Source organism: Anabrus simplex, chromosome X (genome assembly GCF_040414725.1).
Source record: "Anabrus simplex isolate iqAnaSimp1 chromosome X, ASM4041472v1, whole genome shotgun sequence".
Classification (NCBI taxonomy): domain Eukaryota; kingdom Metazoa; phylum Arthropoda; class Insecta; order Orthoptera; family Tettigoniidae; genus Anabrus; species Anabrus simplex.
Window position 1 is genome coordinate 97,689,354 of NC_090279.1, and position 23,756 is coordinate 97,713,109.

A 23,756-nucleotide genomic window follows, 5' to 3' on the forward strand; every position below is an offset into this window, starting at 1 on the left:
TCTCTTGTGTGAGAGTTTTTTCTATTTGTTTTACGTCGTACCGACACAGATAGGTCTTATGGCGACGATGGGATAGGAAAGACCTAGGAGTGGGAAGGAAACGGACGTGGCCTTGAATAAGGTACAGCTCCAGCATTTGCCTGGTGTGAAAATGGGAAACCACGGAAGCCATCTTCAGGGCTGCCGACAGTGGGGTTCGAACCACTATCTCCTGGATGCAAGCTCACAGCTGCGCGCCCCTAACCGCACGACCAACTTTCCCGGTGTGTGAGAGTTGTTCACATACACTTTTCCCTTCAGCATGCCCCACAGGTAATAATCACAGGGATTTAAATCATGAGATCTAGGGAGATAATTAACCACACGATCTTCGAAAACTTCCCGCATTACCTCCATAGACCGGTTAGCAGCGTGTGCCGTTGCATTATCTTGCATAAAGTAACCATTACTCCTTTCATCTTGCGTCAGCTCTTGAAAGAGTGGTCTGGGAATGAGGTCTATATTATATCGATCAGCATTTATTGTTTCGCGGGAAAAAGATATGCCATATAATTCTGCGAGGACTTATTGCGCACCAAACTCCTATTTTTACATCATGAAGTGGACGGACATGCAGCTGGTGGGGATTTTCTGCACACCAGTAGCGATTGTTTTGACTCTTTGCATTGCCACTTAAATGTAGCCATGATTCATCACTATAAAATAAAAGTTCTGGGTCAACGTGCCCATCGTGAACTGACTGAAGCAACCAGTTACAATACCGAACCCTAGCGAAACTCTCTGGTCCTCTTAAATATTGGGCAGGGGTGGGTTTGTACGGTTTTGTTGCTTTGTGGGCAGAAGATGAATGAATCGAAAACGGCATTCTGTATATGAATGCTTCGCATAGCACAACACACGCCGTTCTACTGTATACCGTGCATCACTCGTTAAACACACGATCAGTGTTCCTACAGAAACTCCGCTATTTTAAAGCGAACACATTGAACACGCTATCAATACCGCAGATGTTAAACTGAACTATTGCTGTGAAGCAACGGTTATCGCTACCGTACTGCATTAGATCATCTTAGCCGGTCATGAACAATATATCCCTCGGCAAATGAGTCACCCGACCGCGCTATCGCCACCCGTGCGTGTTCCTCTGACACACGGAACAAGCCATAAAAAATAGACCCTGTGTTATTCCCCTTTTGAATTAATAAAAATCAAAATAAAAGGGCCGGGCTGAGTGGCTCAGACGGTTAAGGCGCTGGCCTTCTGACCCCAACTTGGCAGGTTCGATCCTGGCTCAGTCCGGTGGTATTTGAAGGTGCTCAAATACGTCAGCCTCGTGTCGGTAGATTTACTGGCACGTAAAAGAACTCCTGCGGGACTAAATTCCGGCACCTTGGCGTCTCCGAAAACCGTAAAAGAGTAGTTAGTGGGACGTAAGGCAAATAACATTATTATTAAAATAAAAGGTGTAACAAAACAAGAAAGGCATAATCTTGTTAAGATGACTGTTATTCTGTGAAATGCGGGAGAGACTTGGATTATAGATTACCATATTGATCTGAAGCATTTATGGTAGTTATTTGATGAATATACATACCTTCATCATACATACATACATCTCTATTATAGACTGTTATGCCGTTCAGTGTTCAGTCTGCAAGCCTCTGTGAATTTACTTAATGCCTCCACAGTCCTCTATTTGTACCAAGTTCGGTTCTCTACCTCCATATCATGTACATTTAAATTATTAGAAAATTAGTCTAAACATCATCATATTGGTCTCCCTCTACCTTTCCTACACTCCATGATCAAGTTAATTAGTCTCCTAGGTAATCTATCCTCCTCCATTCGCCTCACATGACCCCACCACCAAAGCCAGTTTATGTGTTCAACTTCACTTTTATCTCATCATTCTGAGTACCTCCTGCCATCGTTCCCACATGTTTGTACCAGCGATCATTCTCACTAGTTTCATGTCCGTTACCAAACACAGTAGAGACAATACGCGACACTTCCGGATTTAGCCTTGTTAAAATGGGAGACAAGTCCCAAGTGGCGCTCCGAGTGGCTTGACCTGAAAATTCGCGCTAAATTCAAATATCAATGGAAATGTATATACTGAAATGGATAAATAAATTACGTCTAGAAAGAAAGTCTTACTAAGATATTAACTTCAAAGTTGCTAAAGCAATTCTCGATAAATGAATGAAGAATTATTTAACAGGCTATTATTTAAAGACTGAAATTAGACATATAATCAAGATGTGAAATGGACTGCTGTGAAAGGGCTTGATCTTTCATTTATGCATTACATTTTTAGATTTAGAATTTTTGCCTGAACATTCACGGCTAGATTTTTCCTTTTTCTCATTTAAAAGCATTGCATCATCATATTAAACCACTTGTCAACAAAAATATCGGCACATTCCTTACACATATGATTCAATGAATTTACATTGAAGAGCTGGACAATTTTCCTTTTAACTTGAAGCCTACTAACAGAAAGACAATCTATAAATTTAGCATCAAAAACATTCAAACATTCCTTATAAGCAATACTTGCCATAATGCCATTACATTACGGTAAAGCAAATTTGCATAATCATATTGTTTCAACAAAATATGAACATTTCTTAAATCACCCATATTTTCTTCAGTGCTTGACAACGCATTACGGCATTCCAAATTGGGTAATTTGGAACACAACCAGCCACACTCATGTGCATATATATTTTCCTGAATTAAATCAAACCCACAAATTACACCTACAACAACACATCTGTATTGAAGGTTAACTGCTTCAATATAAAATAAAATATGCTTATTATACTTTAAGGCAGTTAAAATATGGGTCGAGCAGGTCAGAAGATTATGAAGTACTATAAAAATCTCTTTGTCACTGGAAGAATATACACTGACTGACAGTGACAATGCAACACCAAGGAGGAGTGGTTCGAAAGGGATGAAAGTTGGGGAAAAACAGAGACGGCACGGACGAATAATTGATGTTTATTTCAAACCGATATGCAGGTTACACAATGCGCACGGCATCGACTCAGTAGGATGTAGGACCACCGCGAGCGGCGATGCACGCAGAAACACGTCGAGGTACAGAGTCAATAAGAGTGTGGATGGTGTCCTGAGGGATGGTTCTCCATTCTCTGTCAACCATTTGCCACAGTTGGTCGTCCGTACGAGGCTGGGGCAGAGTTTGCAAACGGCGTCCAATGAGATACCACACGTGTTCGATTGGTGAGAGATCCGGAGAGTACGCTGGCCACGGAAGCATCTGTATACCTCGTAGAGCCTGTTGGGAGATGCGAGCAGTGTGTGGGCGGGCATTATCCTGCTGAAACAGAGCAATGGGCAGCCCCTGAAGGTACGGGAGTGCCACCGGCCGCAGCACATGCTGCACGTAGCGGTGGGCATTTAACGTGCCTTGAATACGCACTAGAGGTGACGTGGAATCATACGCAATAGCGCCCCAAACCATGATGCCGCGTTGTCTAGTGGTAGGGCGCTCCACAGTTACTGCCGGATTTGACCTTTCTCCACGCCGACGCCACACTCGTCTGCGGTGACTATCACTGACAGAACAGAAGCGTGACTCATCGGAGAACACGACGTTCCGCCATTCCCTCATCCAAGTCGCTCTAGCCCGGCACCATGCCAGGCGTGCACGTCTATGCTGTGGAGTCAATGGTAGTCTTCTGAGCGGACGCCGGGAGTGCAGGCCTCCTTCAACCAATCGACGGGAAATTGTTCTGGTCGATATTGGAACAGCCAGGGTGTCTTGCACATGCTGAAGAATGGCGGTTGACGTGGCGTGCGGGGCTGCCACCGCTTGGCGGCGGATGCGCCGATCCTCGCGTGCTGACGTCACTCGGGCTGCGCCTGGACCCCTCGCACGTGCCACATGTCCCTGCGCCAACCATCTTTGCCACAGGCGCTGCACCGTGGACACATCCCTATGGGTATCGGCTGCGATTTGACGAAGCGACCAACCTGCCCTTCTCAGCCCGATCACCATACCCCTCGTAAAGTCGTCTGTCTGCTGGAAATGCCTCCGTTGACGGCGGCCTGGCATTCTTAGCTATACACGTGTCCTGTGGCACACGACAACACGTTCTACAATGACTGTCGGCTGAGAAATCACGGTACGAAGTGGGCCATTCGCCAACGCCGTGTCCCATTTATCGTTCGCTACGTGCGCAGCACAGCGGCGCATTTCACATCATGAGCATACCTCAGTGACGTCAGTCTACCCTGCAATTGGCATAAAGTTCTGACCACTCCTTCTTGGTGTTGCATTTGCTCTGTCAGTCAGTGTATATGCAAACATAATATTACTGACATTTTCTTGTCACGAGGGAAACAGAAGAAAGACCGCGCATTCTTCTCTACTTCATAGTTACTGCAGCCAAACACAACACATACCTTTCCTCTCGTGTTGAGAGGAGATATCAAGCAATGACACACGATACTATTTAATTATGTCAACTCACTGTAAATTCATTAATAATACCAAAGACTTCAGACACAAATACACATGCTCTTATGACAGAGTCTGTAGTTCTCAGGCCAATCCACTAGAGAGAGCTCTGATAGCTGTCCCTCGATATCTCGCTGAGTGTCACGTATTGTCTCTAATGTATTTGCTGTTACTTCTAACTTATGAATAAGATATCCTGAGTCCACCCAGTTTCACTCCTGCACAGCTAAGTTGGCCTAAAAACAGAACAATGTAAAGATAGTTTCTTCTTTCTTACAGAATACTGTTGATCGCAACTGCAAGCTCACTGCAAATAGCTTTGCTGCACCTTCATTCAATCTCACCATACTGCACAATCTAAATACTTCAAATGAACTACCTCTTCCAGTTTTGTATTTCCAATCTGGCATTCAATTCTCTCAGGTTTCTTCCCTACTAACATCACTTTAGTCTTGAAAATGATAATTTTCATATTATACTTGCTGCAACTATTTTCTAATTCCATGATATTCGATTGCAGGCTTTTAGCACAGACTATCATAAGACCAAGTCATCAGCACATGCCAGACCACATTTCCGCCTAACTAAATCCCTACTTGCCACTTCATAGCTTTCTGCAGATGATCCATGTAAACTACGAACAACAAAGGTGAAAACTCACAGCCTTTTCTAATGCCTGTAAGTACCTTGAGCGAAGAATTCACCCTGTTGTCAGTTCTCACTGTAACGAAAACGTCAATATAAATATATTTTTTGATTACTTTTAATAATGTATCCTTAATCCCATAATCTCTCAGTACGGCGAACATCTTTTTCCTCATACGCCTTTCTGAACAGCACCTTCGAGGTCTGAAAATACACAGAATTTCTACCACTGATCGTACCCTCCTTTCCAAAAAGCTAGTGAACACCTAGCCTGGTATACTGTACTTGTTCCTGTATCACTTTTCCCACGCCTGTGGGGGGTGCAAACTGTGTTGCTCATGGGGATTTGGCCCTCTTTTACGGCCGGATGCCCTTCCTGACGCCAACTCTCTATATTTTTAAGTCACCTCCGTACAGGCCATGAAGGCCTTTGGAAGAGTGGAAGGTAAAGGCTTCCACCATTGTTAACCTCGGCACGCGATGGGGTAGAGTGGTTGGCTCTACGCCCGGCCGCCTTTGCCCCCAGGAATTAACCTGGTACTCATTTTTGGTGTAGGCTGAATGAACCTCAGGGCCATATGCACCTCCGGAAGTGGAAATCTCGTTTCTTAAATTTTACGACTTCCTGACGGGGATTCGAACCCACGTCTTTCCGGGCGAACCGAGTACGCCTTTACCGCCTCGGCCAGGCAGCACCTCCAACTCTATATGGAGGGATTTAATCACTATTGTGTGTTTCTGTGTTGGTTGGTAGTGTGTAGTGTTGTCTGGATATGAAGAGGAGAGTGCTGGGACAAACACAGAAACACAGTCTCCGAGGCAGAATAATTAATCAGACTCGATTAAAATCCCTGACCTAGCCAGGAATCGAACCTGGCGCCCTCTGAACTGAAGGCGTCAATGTTGGCCTTTCAGCCAAGGAGTCGGACTAGACTGGTATACAGATCAGTGAAATACAGTTGTTGCAATCCTTCCTGTTGCCCCGCTTATAGAGAGGTACAGTTACTGTTTTCATCCATTCAGAAGGTACCTTAACAACATTCAAAACTAATGCTATTACTCATCCTATTGACCGGATGTTAATGACCTAAAAATTATTGAAAAATGACCTGTAGAATGCCCCTAAAATTATCCTAAGCTGACCTCAAGTTTTAAAAAATTACCTAATAAAATGATAAATTTCTTAATAATCGTCTTAGACAAATAATGAATACATGGTTAGAATATCTGTATTGTAAAATCTGTAATATACGAGCACTGCACCAAAGACTAAAGACTTCAAAAACGTACCCTGTTGTATATAGCATTATATTTTATATTTTATTGGAATATGTGGCATTCATGTTTAGTCTAAGTAATGTGTTACATTGTACAATCATTATTGAGTAAGCAGGTTCATCAGCAGCTGACGATGACCTAATTAACAGATCGAAACCGGTGCTGCGTTTTAATGTGATTGAAATATTTTAAACACTTTATATAATAAAGTATTGATTAGGTGGAAAACTCTCATTCTTTATACTTGTGTGAACCTCCCATATCTAACATATTTATTGCAGAATACACTTAATTGTCACTAAGCATCGGCTCTGAATACTCAGAAAAAAGATGACTTTTCATCAAAATCTGAGCCCTACTCATTATGATGTAACCCTTCCAGCTTGCCGGATAGAGTGGTGTTCAGTGAGCTCTCACCACCGTTGTCTATCCATTTAGGTCTCTCTCTCCATGATCACTCTCCGGTCTCCTCTCTTCTCTCTCCACCCTTGTTTGAGACCACGCTCCCAAGGTACCGCTACGGTACTTGAATTCTTGTACTGTTGTAATGTATTGTCATTCATCATCAATGATCTGCATGTAGGGCTGTCACCCAGGTGGCAGATTCTCTGTCAATTGTTTGTTTTTTGAAGGTTTCCAAAGAACTTGGAAACTTTTTGAACATTTCCCTTGATAAAAGATTCGAATTTCTTACTCCTCATTCTATAAATGAATAATAAATGTCCCTGAAGATGTATTTGGCAACCAGTTTTATCTTTACTCATTTTCATGGCAATGGTTTTGGTTTTGCTTACTTATAGGCTACCCATTTGTTGAGCTGGTCTTGTACCTCTTTTTCTGCATCCCCCCAAATACCTACATCATCAGCAGACACCAAGGCATTTAACTCTCCATTTAGTTGTTTTTCTCAAGTCCTTCTTTAGAGCATCTGACTGTCGCAAACAGCAGATATGAAAGAGCACTTCCCTGTTGTATTCCCCGAACTGTCTCAAACCATTCTGAATGATAATCAGCAATTCTGTTGCAACTGTAGCATTTATTGTATAACATTTTGATCTTGCCAGTGTGATAGTCTGGTACGGCTAGTTAATCAAGGCTTCTCCAGATGACATTTGTTAGAACGCTGTAAAGGCCTTTTCCAAATCCAAGAAGACCACAAATAGATTTTTATCCTGTACTTCTCCATGAGCAAAGCACAGGTCTACAGCACTTTGTGAGATCTAAGGCCATGTTCTTCCTCTCAGATAGGCTCTAATATGGTCCAGAGTCTAGCTTTGATAATCTTTTCCATAATCTTTAAACCATGGGACAGAAGTTTAATACCACTGTAGTTCTCTTATATTAACTCTAGTGTACCGTATGTTTTACCACATAGCTCGACAGCACTCCTTACTAGAGCATTCCTCATGTTGTCCCATTCTTCATTACCTACCACTTTTGGGTTCAGAAACTGGTAGTTTATTTTTTTACTCTCTTGAAACTGTTACTTGTTATCCCATTCCTCTAGTTTCCAGTTCTTAATCTTGGGTTTCCTTCTCCTACTTGTGAATTGCCACAAGAAGTCGATGATGACATTTACAACCAGATACAAAAGTTGAAAACTAGAAAATCGGCTGGAATTGATAAGATTTCAGGGGATATACTAAAGACAATTGGTTGGGATATACAGTAGTACCAAATCTGAAGTACTTATCTGATTATTGTTTGCATGAAGGAGCTATACCAAATGAATGTAGAGTGAAGGAGCTATACCAAATGAATGTAGAGTTGCTATAGTAACCCCTGTGTATAAAGGAAAGGGTGATAGACATAAAGCTGAAAATTACAGGCCAGTAAGTTTGACATGCATTGCATGTAAGTTTTGGGAAGGCATTCTTTCCGATTATATTAGACATGTTTGCAAAATTAATAACTGGTTTGATAGAAGGTAGTTCGAGTTTAGGAAAGGTTATTCCACTGAAGCTCAACTTGTAGGATTCAAGCAAGGTATAGCAGATATCTTGGATTCAGGAGGACAAATGGACTGTATCTTGATTGACCTGTCTAAAGCATTTGATAAGGTGGATCATGGGAGACTAGTGGCAAAAATGAGTGCAATTGGACTAGACAAAAGAGTGACTGAATGGGATGCTATATTTCTAGAAAATAGATCTCAGAGAATTAGAGTAGGCGAGGCTTTATCTGGCACTGCAATAATTAAAAGGGGAATTCCTCAAGGCAGTATTATTGGACCTTAATATTTTCTAATATGTACAAGGTGTCCGGGTTAAAGGTATAGTAATATATAATTTAATAACTTGAGAAATAATGGTGATATTCATTGGCGGTTTGTTTCTACAACTAGGGTAACTCAATTTGTTTTCTGTGTTTGCTTGCGGTGGCGGTGGTACCACATGTGCATGCACGTAACTGCATTGTTCACGAGAAGCGCGCCAGTAACCATGTGGACTCAACAGTAGGAGGTGTTCTGCATGCTTTCGCTCGCGGAGATAAAACCCGTTACACTAGTAAAACGTAGATTTCGGTGTGGGTATGAACTGTTACGAACTGATGACGTTCCCACTTACGTAACAATCATGAAATGGGACAGGCGCCTTCGAGAATCTGGGACCTTGCTGTCGATGTCGGGCCGCCACGCCAAGCACGCTGTTTCAGAGGCTGCTGTTGATTTAATCCGTGAGTACTTCAAGCGGAGCCCTCGTGAGTCAATTCGACAAGCAAGTAGGCAGTTACAGTTACCTCGTTCGACAGTACACGATTTCGTCCACAGAAGGTTGCACCTACGGGCGTACAAACTGCAGCTTCACCAGAAAATCAAACCTCAGGACAGGCCGCTATGGAAGGCATTTGCGGAGACAATTCTGGCAAAAATTGATGGAAACGAGGCATTCCTCAATTCGGTCTGTTTCTCAGACGAGGCTACATTCCATATTTCCGGCACGGTAAACAAGCACAATTGCCGCATATGGGGATCTGACACCCCCCCACATAGTGATAGATTTAGAACGGGACTCTCTGAAAGTGAATGTGTGGTGTGGATTGTTGAAGGATAGGGTTATTGGCCCATTCTTCTTCGCGGAGCCTACAGTTAAAGGAACACGTTACCTAGACATGTTGGAGCAGGTTTGCCACAACTTCCTCGTGACGTGATCTTTCAGCAAGATGGTGCACCATGCCATTATGCGGAAGTTGTGAGGGATTTCTTGAATCAGGAGTTCCGGGAAGCCCCGACATTACGCAACTTGTTTCTTTTCTGTGGGGGTTTGTCAGGAATCAAGTGTACCAGACACCAGTTCATGATCTACCAGATCTGTGTCATTGCAAATGTTATGCCTACAATGCTGCAGAACACTTGGAGAGAAGTGGAATACCTATTAGATATCTGTCGCACTATTAATGGTGCGCATATCAAGGTTTATTAGGTATGCAAATAAACATTTTGAGTTACCCTACTTGTAGAAACAAACTGAAAGTAAATATCTCCACTACTTCTCAAGTTATTCAATTTTACATTATTATACCTTTAACCCGAACACTTTGTATAAATGATATGAGTAAAGAAGTGGAATCAGAGATAAAGATTTTTGAGGATGATGTCATTCTGTATAGAGTAATAAATAAATTACAAGACTGTAAGCAACTGCAAAATTACCTCGACAATATTGTGAGATGGACAGCAGGCAATGGTATGATGATAAACGGGGTTAAAAGTCAGGTTGTGAGTTTCACAAATAAGAAAAGTCCTCTGAGCTTTAATTACTGCGTTGATGGGGTGAAAGTTCCTTTTGGGGATCATTGTAAGTATCTAGGTGTTAATATAAGGAAAGATCTTAATTGGGGTAATCACACAAATGGGATTATAAATAAATATCTGTGGGAATATCTGTGTAAATATCTATAGGAATCAACATCTATATCATAAGTGGTATGTTCCGGGCTGTCAGCGGAGAGATGGCGTGGAATGACACTAGTAGGCGAATAAGTTTGAATGGAGTATTTAAAAGTAGGAAAGATCACAATATGAAGATAAAGTTGGAATTCAAGAGGACAAACTGGGGCAAATATTCGTTTATAAGAAGGGGAGTTAGGGATTGGAAAACCTTATCAAGGGAGATGTTCAGTACATTTCCAATTTCTATGAAATTATTTAAGAAAATGCTAGGAAACAACAGATAGGGAATCTGCCATCCGGGCGACTGCCCTAAATGCAAATCAGTATTGATTGATCACTTTCAAGCCATTCACTTTGATATCTCCCAATTTAGCTCCACTACCTATGTAAGTATGTATGTAATATGTTTTATTTATCCTGGCAAAGTTAGGGATGTATTCCCTTTCTTACACTTAACCGCACTCTATCTGAGATTTTGATTTGCCATCCCAGCTGTATCTTGTCACCTTATGACATTCTTTCTTCTGGAACCGTGCATTTTTGACTAAGAGTTTATTACTCAAGCACAGGTCAAGTAAAAGTTTTCCTTCCATACCCGAATGGTTTCATGGTTGCCTCGTATCCTGTTCTTTCTGTTCCTAACTGGGCATTACAGTCACATATCATTATGAGGTTCTCTTCATCGATGTTGTCTTCCAACTGCTGTAGGAAATTTATCTTTCCTTCTTCACTACAGCCTTGTTGGGGAGCGTAGACCTGAAAATGTTTAAGATATTCTTCATTTACAAAACCTTTACTTTAATTATTCTTTCAATAACATAGGTGACATCAGAAATACAGTCAATGTCCTGGTGCAGGACTATCCCCATACCATTCCTTGCTGTTGTCTTATTTCCACTCTAACAAAGTTTATAGTCATTATCTAATGTTTTTGTGTCACAACCCTTCCATTGTGTTTCAATCAGGCCTGAGGTCGTTAGATGCCTGTGGTCCATCATGTCAGTGATTTCATTGACTTTATTGGTCATGGTTAATATACTCAACGTGCCAATTCTTAAATTGTATTCTTTATGTCTTTTTAAAGTGTCTCTTTTAGTACACTTTGGAGGAACATCACATCCTACACAGCCATCATCAATTCCAAATGTATCAGAAATGTTGGTCGCAGTCTGTGTTTTACTATTCTTTCCTCTCCGAAAACCGAAAAAGTAGTTAGTGGGACATAAAGCAAATAACATCATTGTTATTACTATTCTTTCCGAGGCTCGTTTTTGTGTTGAATCATCAATGCAGGTGGCAGATTCCCTATCACTTGCTTTTTCTTAAAAGTTGTCAAAGAATTTGGAAATTTACAAACATTTAAAAACATTTGAAAGCAATCCACTTTATTTTCCTATTCTGCTGACTTGCTAGGTCTACCACAATCGAGGGATTTTCTGTCAGCGAGAACTCCCCTAGCCCTTAGTAGTCCTCTACTTCATCTACAAGGTAGCAGATCAATTTACTGTACTCTTATTAATCCCCGAGTAATGGCTCTTCCATCATCTCCACTATACCGAAGTCCATCTTCTCCACTGCAGATGTCTTAGAGGTTTTCACTCGTAACAGTCATTTGAGAACTTTACCAGATGCTACACACCGGGTCAGTGTGATCTCGGACTCACGTCAGCAGGGTCGCCACACCATGCCGTAGAGCTGCCTCACAGAGAGTCGCTACCCGTAATGCTATTTCTCTGTGTACCAATTTCATCCCAGCCTTCCCACTCCATTTCAAATTTTCAGGTCTAATTTCATCTATTCTTGCTGCTTTATGACAATAGAGTTTATTTACCATCCTTTGCACCTCCTTAAGCGTCATTTTACTAACCCTGTATGCCACCTGAACCAGTCTGTTGCCTGGAACCTTTCAATAATCGTTTCCATGTACTTCTGTCCAATTTCCTTGTCCACGAGATTCTCTGTTCTTGTTCGTCAGCAGACAGATTTCACTTTCTCTATTCTAGGCCTAGAGGTACTTATTGTACAGTATAGAATCAAAATCTCAAAAAGCTATTATTTCTGCACTTAAGTTGGTTGACTATCAACCTTTATCTCTCTGTCGAAATTCGCTCAGAGAGCATAAAGAAACTTACCACTTTGTAGCATTTTTCCAGTTTCGATGTCTATACTCCCCTTGCGCCACTATATCCCACAAACCTAGGTACATTTTGTTGTCTGTACTTTTCTTGCCTCTCCCCAATCGCCGCTACTGGGTAAGAGTGATGTTAGTAATGCCATTCGTTATGCAGCCAGTCCCTGTGATGAATGGTGTGAAAATGTTGTTCATAGGGTCAATTGGTGTATCATTTTCAGTAGGCTTGACAGACTGATATTTAATAGCATTTTCTGGCTTGGTGAGGAAAGTAACTGGAAACTAAAAAATCTCACTTCTCATTTCCCTAGTACAACTCTTCAGTGACACCTAGGCCATCTGTGATGGCTGATGGAGGAGCTATTAGGCTCAGTACTCGAATAGACATCGATATTAAAACAGCTCTAGAGTTCACATCCTCATTACTCTCCGCTGTTCTCCAGGTTAGAAGTGACTGTCAAAGGCATCTGTTCCATAGGTTAAAGGTAGCCTATTTTCAAGCACAGAATTAACAGGAGCCTCACTGTGCTGTGTTTGCCCCAAGAACTCTGAAGGACTAGGGACAAACAACATTATAATAAACCAAAACACAATACAACAGGCCATCGGCGCAGCAGCTCAGATTCCAGTTCTGAGGGCATGAGATGGGTCTTATGGCTACGAAGGAATAGGAAAGTGCTAGGATTGAGAAGGAAGCAACAATGGCCTTCATTTTTTTTGCTAGTGGCTTTAAGTCGCACCGATACAGATAGGTCTTATGGCGACGATAGGATAGGAAAGGACTAGGAGTTCGAAGGATGCGGCTGTGACCTTAATTAAGGTACAGCCCCAGCATTTGCCTGGTGTGAAAATGGGAAACCACGGAAAACCTTCAGGGCTGCCGACAGTGGTATTCAAACTCACTATCTCCCGAATGCAAGCTCACAGCTGCGCGCCCCTAACCACACGCCTAACTTGCCCGGTAATGGCCTTAATCAAGGTACAGTTCCAGATTTTGCCTGGTGTGAAAACGAGCAACAACGGAAAATAATCATCAGGGCTGCCGACAGTGGGGTTCGAACCCACTATTTCCTGAATGCAAACCGCACGCTACGTGACCTAAACTGTATAACCACATACTCGGTAAAACCATCTGCAGAGTTGCCGAGAGTGGAATTCGAACACACGATCTCCCTAATGAAAGCTTACAGCTATGTGACCCAAAACTCAAATACAAAGATCTTAATTCTGAACTTCATGAGACCTACTGAGGAGTTGTTCAATACAAATTGCAGCAGACCTGGTTACAAAAGCCGCAGATGTCCTCATGCTGACCACATGACAGCCATCTAATAATAATAATTATCTGTGTATATAAAAACGAATGTGTCTTTGTTTGTCCCGTATGTGTTCCTACACCATTCATCCGATTGCGATGAAACTTTGGTGAGTTGTTGTGCGTATGCCTGAGAAAGTTTCTGAATCAGACACTCTTAGCACCCTAGGGGTTGGGGGTGGTGGGAAGGGGTGAGTTATAAAAATAATTAAAAATAGTTTCGAATCCATAGTTTTTAGTGTTGCTGAAATGAATAATGACTCTCCAGATATCGTTTATGTTCAAGTTCAGCCCCTATCGGGCTTGGAGGGGGGGGGGGGGGGGGGTGGATGAGAAGGGGTGAAAAAGAAAATGTCCAAAATGACCAAGATTGGAGATGAATGTGTTTATGTTCCAGAATAGCTCTCAATCAAACTTGGTAAAAATATGTCTTACTATCCAGAAAAAAAATACTGTGGGGGCAAGAAACCCTAGCTACCATAGGGGAGGGGATAATATATTATGATAATAAATAAAAACGACTGATATTAGTGTCGAATCCATTGTTTTTGTGGACGCTGAGAGGAACTGTAACACTCTGGGTGCTGTTTAAGTCAAATTTCATTCCCAATCGGAATGGGGATTAGAAGGGGCGAAAAAGAAAATGTCAAAATGACAGAGATTACAGATGTAAGTGTGTATTGTGTCTGTTCCAACACAGCTCTCAACCAAACTTGGTACACATAAGACTAACTATCTGGAAAGAAAGTACTGTGGGGTAAGACACCCCAAGGGGCAGGGGAAGAAAGTGAGTGAAATATAAAAATAATAGAAAACGACCAATATTAATGTAGAATCCATGGTTATCGGGGTCGCTAAGATGAATAGGAAACTTCGGATACCGGTATCACTTTAGTCCAAGTTCGGTCCCTATAGTTATGAGAGTGAGAAAGGGGTGAAATTAAAAATAAAATAATGTACTTCATACAATTTATTTAAAAACGATGTGTATTACTAAATTTAAAAAATAAGTACGTGGTTCAAAAACATCTAACGGGTAAATTAATAAACGCAGGCGAAACCTCGGGTACGTGCTAGTCATAATAAAGTGAAGATGCTATTCGTTTTATGTTCCACTAACTACTTTCACGGTTTTCGGAGACGGCAAGGTGCCCGAATTTTGTCCCGCAGAAGTTATTTTACGTGCCAGTAAATATACTGACACGAGGCTGACGTATTTGAGCACGGAGGTACTCAACACGGAGAGTTTTTTCTTTAAATAACAATTTAAGGAAACCGAATATTAACCGACAAAAAGGAATCTCCACCAATGTAGGCCTATATATTATCTGCGCACTTTTTAGTGATAGATTTTTGTACTCGTTGGAGAAGTAAGAAGGGTTCCGTTAATACTGCCAACTGAATGGAAATGAATTCTGAATTGAATCGATAATATGATCGATCGATATGAATTTTATAAACCTTTATTATTTTAAGCAAACAACTGCGTCACACACACAATATATAATACTATATAACATTTCCCATTGCGAAACGTGTTCCTAGCATGAATTCTATAGTTTGGCTTTACTGTGTAAACAACAACAGTACGAGTACTTAAAGTGTACGCCAGATGTCGCACAGCGATGATAAGCGATTCTTAGTTTGTGTTTCAAAGGTTGCCAATACGAATCTCGAAGATAACCGAAGTCGACCACTTCAGCACTAGGGTGTAAATCTAGCTCGTTGGTGTAAATCTATCACTAAAAAGTGCACAGATAATAAAGAGAAACTGTGGATTTTAACAAGTTCATATAGCCTAGGCTACCCCAACTTATAATTTGATTTAATACATAGCATTTTACACATGCATCCTAAAGCAATAATTAGGATTAAAACTTAACCTAAATAGTACTAAATAATATGTTTATCCGTAGTTATGGGTAAAAGACTTTGCCCATTCGTGACATTTCAAATTAACCTAAATTGTACTGTTTATTCGTTGTTATGAGTTAAAAGACGGCCCATTCGTGACATTTTGCATATTGGCATCACCCCATAAACGCAGTAATTAAAACTGAGAGGACTTTTCCTATTTGTGAAACTCACAACTTGACTTTTTTGATCGGGTTGTTGCATTTTCAGATTAAAGCTCGCAAATCAGCTGTTTTCAATCAGTAATGGCTACTATACCCCACTACATCCAATCCCTCCTTGAACGCCAATAACCGAACACTGCCGAACCTTACCCCCACCACTACCCGTGTAAAGCGCACCAGGGAAAGGTCTGTATTGGTAATTAATAGTGTTACAGTGTGATTTATTACAATTATTGGAACTGGGTGATATAACAAGCCCATTCACATTTCAAGAGAAGAAGAAGTGTCGCATACTCTGCCTTTGTCGCTAGTAATACATCCTTTCCTAAATTCAGCCTGTTTTACTGACTGTTACAAATCAAATTTGTTCTTCAAGAGTTTGTTTTAAGTGATTAAACAACATTCAAATACTTGGTTTTGTTTCGAAGTGGCTGGTATGTAGTTATACAAGGCGCGTATTCGCCTATTCTACAGCTAATTCCGTTAAGTGAGTTACGGATTTTCTTCATTGAGGAATTGTGATTTCTATCATTTTACACTGTGTCCACAACGTCTAACATACTGTCGGTAATGTTCAAATTCAATAATTCAATTTTGCTAAATGTATAGATCTCAATTGAGAATGTTAGAAGTTAATACTAATCTTTCTCAGTTTCAGCATTCTACATATTTGTAATATTTAATGTTATTAATTTTCTTAAATTTGATTCTTAATTAAGCATGAAAAATAAATACGCATATAACTAGCTTGCTTTATAGAAAACTCCCAGCAAGTGCCTGCAAGTTGTGTGTACTAGCCAGGGTGCGAAATCGCGCAGGGGGGGGGGGGGGGGATGTCTCCCGCACCGATGATTTTATCTCAGAGGCTCCCCCCACTAAAATTTCCCGGGGGCTTCCTTTCATTATAAAATAAACAGGAAAATGTAGAACCCATAATTTATTACTGAAATTAATGATTTTTACTGGGCATATATTCATAAAAACATCAGAAATAATTCAAATGACTGCCAGACCTTGAGCAATGAAACAACGCAGCAGTGGCAACTCCGCACCTGCAGCCTATTGTTGATGTTTCACGCTGGCAAGTCCATCCTCCCTCGTCATTGCTATAAGTAGCTCGAGTTTACACCACTCCTGTACTTCTTGGAGTCGGTGTGTTTCCTATAGGTATCAATAGGACAATATTCACTTGAGCAGGGTACAAACAGACAAATTTGTTTAGTCAACACATAGCCCTGGTAGAGGAAAGTTCCATTAAAAAAAGCAATAAACCATGGAAACTCATGCCTTGTCTGGCCTTTCTTAAGATAGCAAGTCTCTCATAAATTTCTCAGCTGATTGGAATAGCGTTCTAATGTTTATCGTTCCCGTTATAACAGCAAAATTTGAACAAAAAGATCTCAAATTTACATTTTTCTGGGTGAGAGGGTAATTGAAATACAGGGGAATTTTATACCCCCCCCCCTCACCAGGTACTGCCTGAAAAAAAAATTAGTAGTTAAGCCCTATGTTCCTTCTCCCCCCACCACCACCACAACTTCTTTCTGATTTCGCACCCTGTTAGTGGCAATATATCGTATATCTAAATTTAGTGGAATGATGATTTTTTTTCTGAAGAGCAACTCAGGTGAAGAAATGCAGATGGTAGTTTCAGAAAGAAATTGCGATATGTAGTGTGTAATTTTAATTATTATTTTGCTGTGTTATTTACCTTTGTGTGCAATTTTCTAGTGATGCTGTGAATGTTGAGTTGTTCTTTACTCTGTATGCTGCGACATATGGTAGTAGGGTAAAAAATCTTGAGAGGTTCCCATTTAGGATATCTATATCTTGTTATATCAGTGTTGTTATGGAGATTTTTCTGTATCACATCATTACGCCACAGCAGCTATATACGGTATTTATTCGTGATGATTTAGGTAACAGTTGGCTTCCTCTCTGATTTATTGGTGTGTAAAAGATTTTCAGGGGTAAGTGACAGTGAGTTTGCAGGGGGTCGAATCCTAGGATCTGCAGTCCTGAAAAGCGTTACCGTGGTATCCCCATTTTATCATTCATTAACCTTAATTAATGCTGCTGCATACGTAATATTATCCCTTTCCCTTGGAGTTGTTGGTGCAACATTAAACTGCTAGCAGGAATGGAAGAACAATCTTCAGGAATAAATTCTGGCTGTGGAAACTGTAAAAGGTAGTTGCTGGAAAGTAAAGCCAATAACATATTATTAGAATAACCTGTGATGGCCAGAACAAGTAAACACGGCACTCTTCAGTATTGTCCCCACCGGTGAAATATACAAAATACAATTGATCGTAGTTACCTGAATAGATATGTGTTTACATAGAAATCTGTTCCCTGGCAATGCATAAGAATCAACTCAATTAGCCACAGGAACGAAGCTAGTATTACCTGTAGGAGAAATTTTAGTATTCATTGTTAGTGCAGTATGTTTACATTTACAGTAAAATATAACAAAGTGACTAGCGAACACTGCTGTTGGGTGAAATGAATTCTCTGAGGCACTACTCGAGTTATTGAACATAGACAATTTTTGCGCCACCTGGGGAACAATAAAAACTGCTAAACATTTAAACCACTCGTTTGACATGGAACTCCCTACAAGGGGCACTCTGGTAAACACCACTCAGTTGTGTCATTAGACAAGACACGCATAGAAAAATAAAGAAACGGCACTTAAGTAAAGGTTGGTGGCCTTGTTCATGAAATGAGCTGATAGCAGTATTGTATAAATTTTTGTCTTTATTTCAACAGAATTTTCTTCATTTTCCATTTCCAGTCTTCTGGGTAGAAATGTGAATCAAGAACCTCCTCAGTTTTTCTCTCTCCACCACTCCATTCCTTCCTCGAAATTTTTTTCTTCTTTTACTCCACTCTTCTCTGTACTCTCCTTACCGTAGCCATTCACCCCTTTCTGGGCATTCCCCAATGTCTTTCTCCTATGACTTTCTCTGTAAATACTTACTGTGGAACTCTATCCTCTTCCATTCTCATCATTTGTCCATACCATTTCAGCTTTTGTGTCTCTATCTTGACTTTCAGTTCAGGGATTCCAATTCACTCCCTCATTTCTATGTTTCTGACTTTATTCCTTTATGCCCTCCCTATTATTTCTCTAAGGAATTTCATCTTGGCCTCTTGCATTCTGCGTTCATCATGTTTTTTTGTTGTCCATGTGCTGGTGCATATGTCAAAATTGCTGTGTAATACATTGGGTGCAAAATTTTCCTGCATTCCGTTGGACGACCCAGTTACAGACTATACATCTCACACATTGGTTAAACTCATTGGCCTGTTCAAGTCTCTATCCAATTTCTTATTTTATTTAACTTACCCATTTTCTTCAATTATTCTCCCTGAATACTTGAAGCTTTCCACAACTTCTAATGGTCTTCCAATTACTTCATTATTCCCACTTCCTTCTCTATTACCTCTTGTCACCACTATTATCGTACCCTTTTCCACACTTATTTTCATTCCATATTCCTCCATCTCCTGATTCCTTACATTATCTTGTTCTTGTGCTTCCATTTCATCTTCTCCACATATTATTGTCTCATCTGCAAAGAGTGAGGCCTTTGCCTCCTTGGTTCCCATTTTTGTAGTACACCGGTACTCGTATGGATTTCATCCATGATTGTAATGAAGATTGGAGGGGATAAAACACATCCTTTTTAAGTCATGTTTCTACTTTGAACCAGTTTGTTTGTCCTTTCGTAGTATTCATACTGCTTACTCACTTTTCTTTCATGGCTTTTATGATTGGTTCTTCACTTCTCCCTGCATCCGAGACCACTTGCCATGGTACACTGACATATGCCTTCTCAATATCGATAAATATCATCACTGAATCCAGCTTAAATTCCCATCTGTTCTCCATCACATTCTTTAGGTTCAACAGGTTGAAAACTTTTAAAATTATGTTTGCACTGAGTAAGGAGTATGACACTGTATGGAAGTGAAACACAGATAATAACTGGTGCCGAGAAAAACAGAGTTGAAGCCTTTTAAATGCCGTGTTATCAGAAGTTCTTGAAGATCAGATTGATAGAACATGTCTCAAATAAAGAGATAGTGAATAAGCTTATTGAGAGGGGAATGGTTTGAGAGAATTTGATCCTGGGAAGGAAAATTTTGACAGAACATATCTCAAAGAACTGTGAACTTGTTCAGTTAGTTTTGAAGCTGATTGCAAAGGATAAAAGTGGTAGGAAGATTCCAGTATATGGATCTGGGTGATCAAAGTGATATGCAAACCATACAGTCACTGAATTTTCAAGAAAGGTCATCTTGTTTTGGTTTCGGTTCCATATAAAACTGTATGTTAGATAGCTATTAACGATATAAGGTGTCATGCAATAATAGGGGTCCTGACTGTGATCTTGATATTGACAGATAAGTTAAATTATATTATGGAAGTGATCGCTGTTTTAGAAATCATGTAAAACTGCAGGTCCTTAGCTTTGATCGAAGTATTAGTCATAGAAAACTTGAGGTCCTGTATGTATGATCACAATATCAACAGTCATGTAAAATTTTGGGTTTTTTCGTATGATCATAATATTGAAGGTCATTTAAAATGAAAATGTTGTTGCTTAGTCTGTTAACAAACACCATAAGTATCAATGACATTAATAAGGTAATATATTTTTCTGGATTATGTTTTAGTGTAAGGTCACTGGAAGTAATCACCCATTCCAGTACCTTCTAACTACTTCAGTTTGCAGTGCAAAATGGACCTGGAAGCAAAGATCAAAGAGGAACCAGGCTGGATTGAAGGAAAAACAACTGCATCCCTTGTAAGTCTCATTCCAGATAACTTTATAGGGGTCAGAAATTAACCCTTAATAGCTGAATAAGTTTGGCAGGGGCATAATTTTCTATGTGCTTCCTCAGTATTAACACCAGCAGTCACCAATTCCTGAATGAGCATCTATGCGTAGTACAACTCTGTTTTGTTTATTTGTCTGAGAATACACCACAATGCGCTACACAAATCTGCCAACACTTAGGAACTTAAGTTTAGGCTTGGATTAGTCTGTACTTTTTACTGTCAGTATTAAAATTACTTTGGTTTAGGGGTTGCACATTTTTTATTTTTCCCCTTTGATTATAATAGATGATGGTTGGCCGATCTTACTTAAAAAAAACCTAATATCCTCCTACACTACTGCACCATCATTAGCACCACATGTCCTACCATAATTAGTATAGAAGAAGTTTAATCACAAATCTTTCATTAGTGTTTTTGAGCCTGGATACACCAGTCTGCTAAACGAAATGTCAACACAGGTGTGATTATTCTGGGTTACCCTCACATCCACAATGTGCTGGAAGATATTATGTGTTTTAAGGAACGAGCAGATTTGCCTATGACATACGAGGTATGAAATAGCTCAAAATCTGAATATATATTTTCTCTAAATAAGTATTTTGCTCAGATGTTGAATTCTTCTACAAAGACAGAATAGTGATTGGCTCATTTTATTCCTCAAATACAGGTCAGATTCTATGATATATACAGTAGAGAACCATGTCTAAGGGCTCTAGAATATATGATTTCTGAGAATGATTTCTTTTATATACCCCTTCTTAGTGTGCTCTGACACTTTAAGGACTTAAGGCACATTAAACAGAACTTTTCTTTCCTCTTTGTCATTATTTCCTTGTCCTTTTTGTGCATCCTTTTCATCCATTCCTTTGTTCAGCTACTGTTCTCTTCTGTATTGAATTTGTTAAGTTGGTATATTCTAGAACTTATTACTTTAATTCACTTTTATTGGTTACTTAACTTACATTAGAATATAAGCTTTTAATCACAGTCCCTCCCCCCTTTAATGCTGACAAGGTTTTATGAATCCAAGAGTGAAATTTAAATGTCTTGTAGTACTGTAGATCATAAAAGATCTTCTGAAACTGCAGATATGCACTCCAACACTGCTGATTCTCCACTGACGATGTTCTCATCCCCTCAGTTCTTCACAGAACACTACATAACATGCTTATAGTAGAAAAATATTTCATTTCTAGCTGCTTTAACTTTGGGTTACATCACATCTTTCACTGGTATATGACTGTGATAAGTTTGCTTCCTTCATGTTTATATTTTTTATTTTACACTTGGAAGCATTGAAATATGCTGTTTGAAACAGAACTGTATTAGTTTTATGTAGCCCCTGTGATCTCAGCAAAACCATAGTAGAGAATGTGATTCCATTGTTTCAAGTAACTTTAATCTGGCTATAAACAGACTCTATGCTGAGAACAAAAAATCATTTAGAAATGTTGTAACGCTTTTAATTGGTTCAGACAACTTTTATGATTTGATTGATATGATTAAACATATGAAAACAGTTCATACAGTTTAGTGTTTATGCCTATGGCTGCTTCCTTCCAAATTCTGTGTGAGATGGCCCCAATTCCATCCCTGGTATTATATCTTCTGGTGTGGCTAGAAAATGTTTCACATTTTGTGTTTTGTTCTCAGTCTCAGCCTTTCTCTGACATAAGGAGTGAGCAAGAATAGTAACACCTTTCTCAGTGCAGCCTTTGGTTTTAACAATCCTCTGCTTGAAGAAATCTTCCTTAAACATTAGTGAAATTATGAAAGTAACTGTAATACTGGAAATTAATGAATTAACGTGCTCATTTGTTTGTGACTGTATTTGTAGACATGTGTTATGACCATACCTAATACATGTTATTTTTCACAGAAAAATTTGGAACATGTATCAGAAGTGATAGCTCTGAAAGAAGAAGTTAAATCAGAGTTAACCGAGCCAGAGTCATCGCAGGAAAACTCTCTTGAGGTAATGTACATAATTTGATAAGCCATCGTCAGATAATGGAAAAGGTTAGAAAGTGGCTCAACAGATACCGGGGTTTGATCCATCTTTTTAGTGCATATGATTGACAGTCCTACTGATAATATACTTTTTTATGAGATGGCTGTTTACATACCTAGTTTTCACTTTTCCTTCAAGTTGTTCCACAATCTTGCGTTATGAATTGTGCAGCAGTTAGGATTATTCCAAAGACCTCTACTCTATGTCATTTGGTAGCTGGTATCATTCCTACTGATACTTTTGAATTTGTTAATTAGTTTTGAACACAAAGTAGCTGAAAGGTACATTCTTTTGTTACTGTTACAGGATATTTTACTGGTTGTTTCCAAATGAAACATCTTTGTTATCTTATTGATTATATTAATTATTGTTTTCTAAACAATACAGTAATTTGTTGATACAAGTTGCAGGTGATATGCTTGTTTACTGTGTTTGTTTGCTTGTATACTACACACATTGTAGCCATCTCTTGGCAAGTGAAAAATTTATTTTTTTCCCTAATGTGGTCTGTGATGTACTAGTCCATTGTGATTTATAATATTTGTACCGGGAGGTGCACCTCAACCCTGCACATTTAAAAGAAGTGCCTTAGGGAACACTATCTATTGAACAAAACTTGAAACTGCTAATGCATAAAGTTGGGACATTGATCGGAAGATGTCACTACTGAATAACTCAGTAGTATATTATTTTAAAGTTTCCTAAACTGACTGGATTTCTTTGTTATGTTTTGGTATACATCAAAAAGTTTGTATTTTTCTCCATAGATGTCCCTACAAAAAGCTGAGGTCATGCACTCTGGTGCAAGGTGGAATTATTAATGATTTAAAGAAGTTTTGGGTTTATAAGTTTTCTCAACTAAATTGACTTTCATTTATTTTGATACTACAATGTTTTTGCAACACTTCCTTCTCATCCTGCCAGCTTTGAAGTCTGGTAAATCACAAATTTTCTGTATTTATTTTTCAGCCAATCATAAGCTTCTTGTAACTTTTTGAGTATCAAATAAAGTGGGAGGGTGTGGTCGGATTTAGCCCAGAACCTTCTTGAACCCTCCCCTTGGGT

General features: G+C 39.7%; 1 protein-coding gene across 1 annotated transcript in view; it reads left to right on the forward strand.

The window, feature by feature from the left end:
* The first annotated feature begins 12,779 nt into the window (after positions 1–12,779).
* Positions 12,780–23,756, forward strand: part of LOC137503322 (uncharacterized) — a 93,299-nt gene continuing 82,322 nt past the window's right edge. The window contains exons 1-2 of the mRNA XM_068230873.1: positions 12,780–12,878; positions 22,560–22,655. Of these exons, the coding sequence (XP_068086974.1) occupies positions 12,780–12,878; positions 22,560–22,655 (195 nt within the window). The remainder of the gene's footprint in view (positions 12,879–22,559; positions 22,656–23,756) is intronic.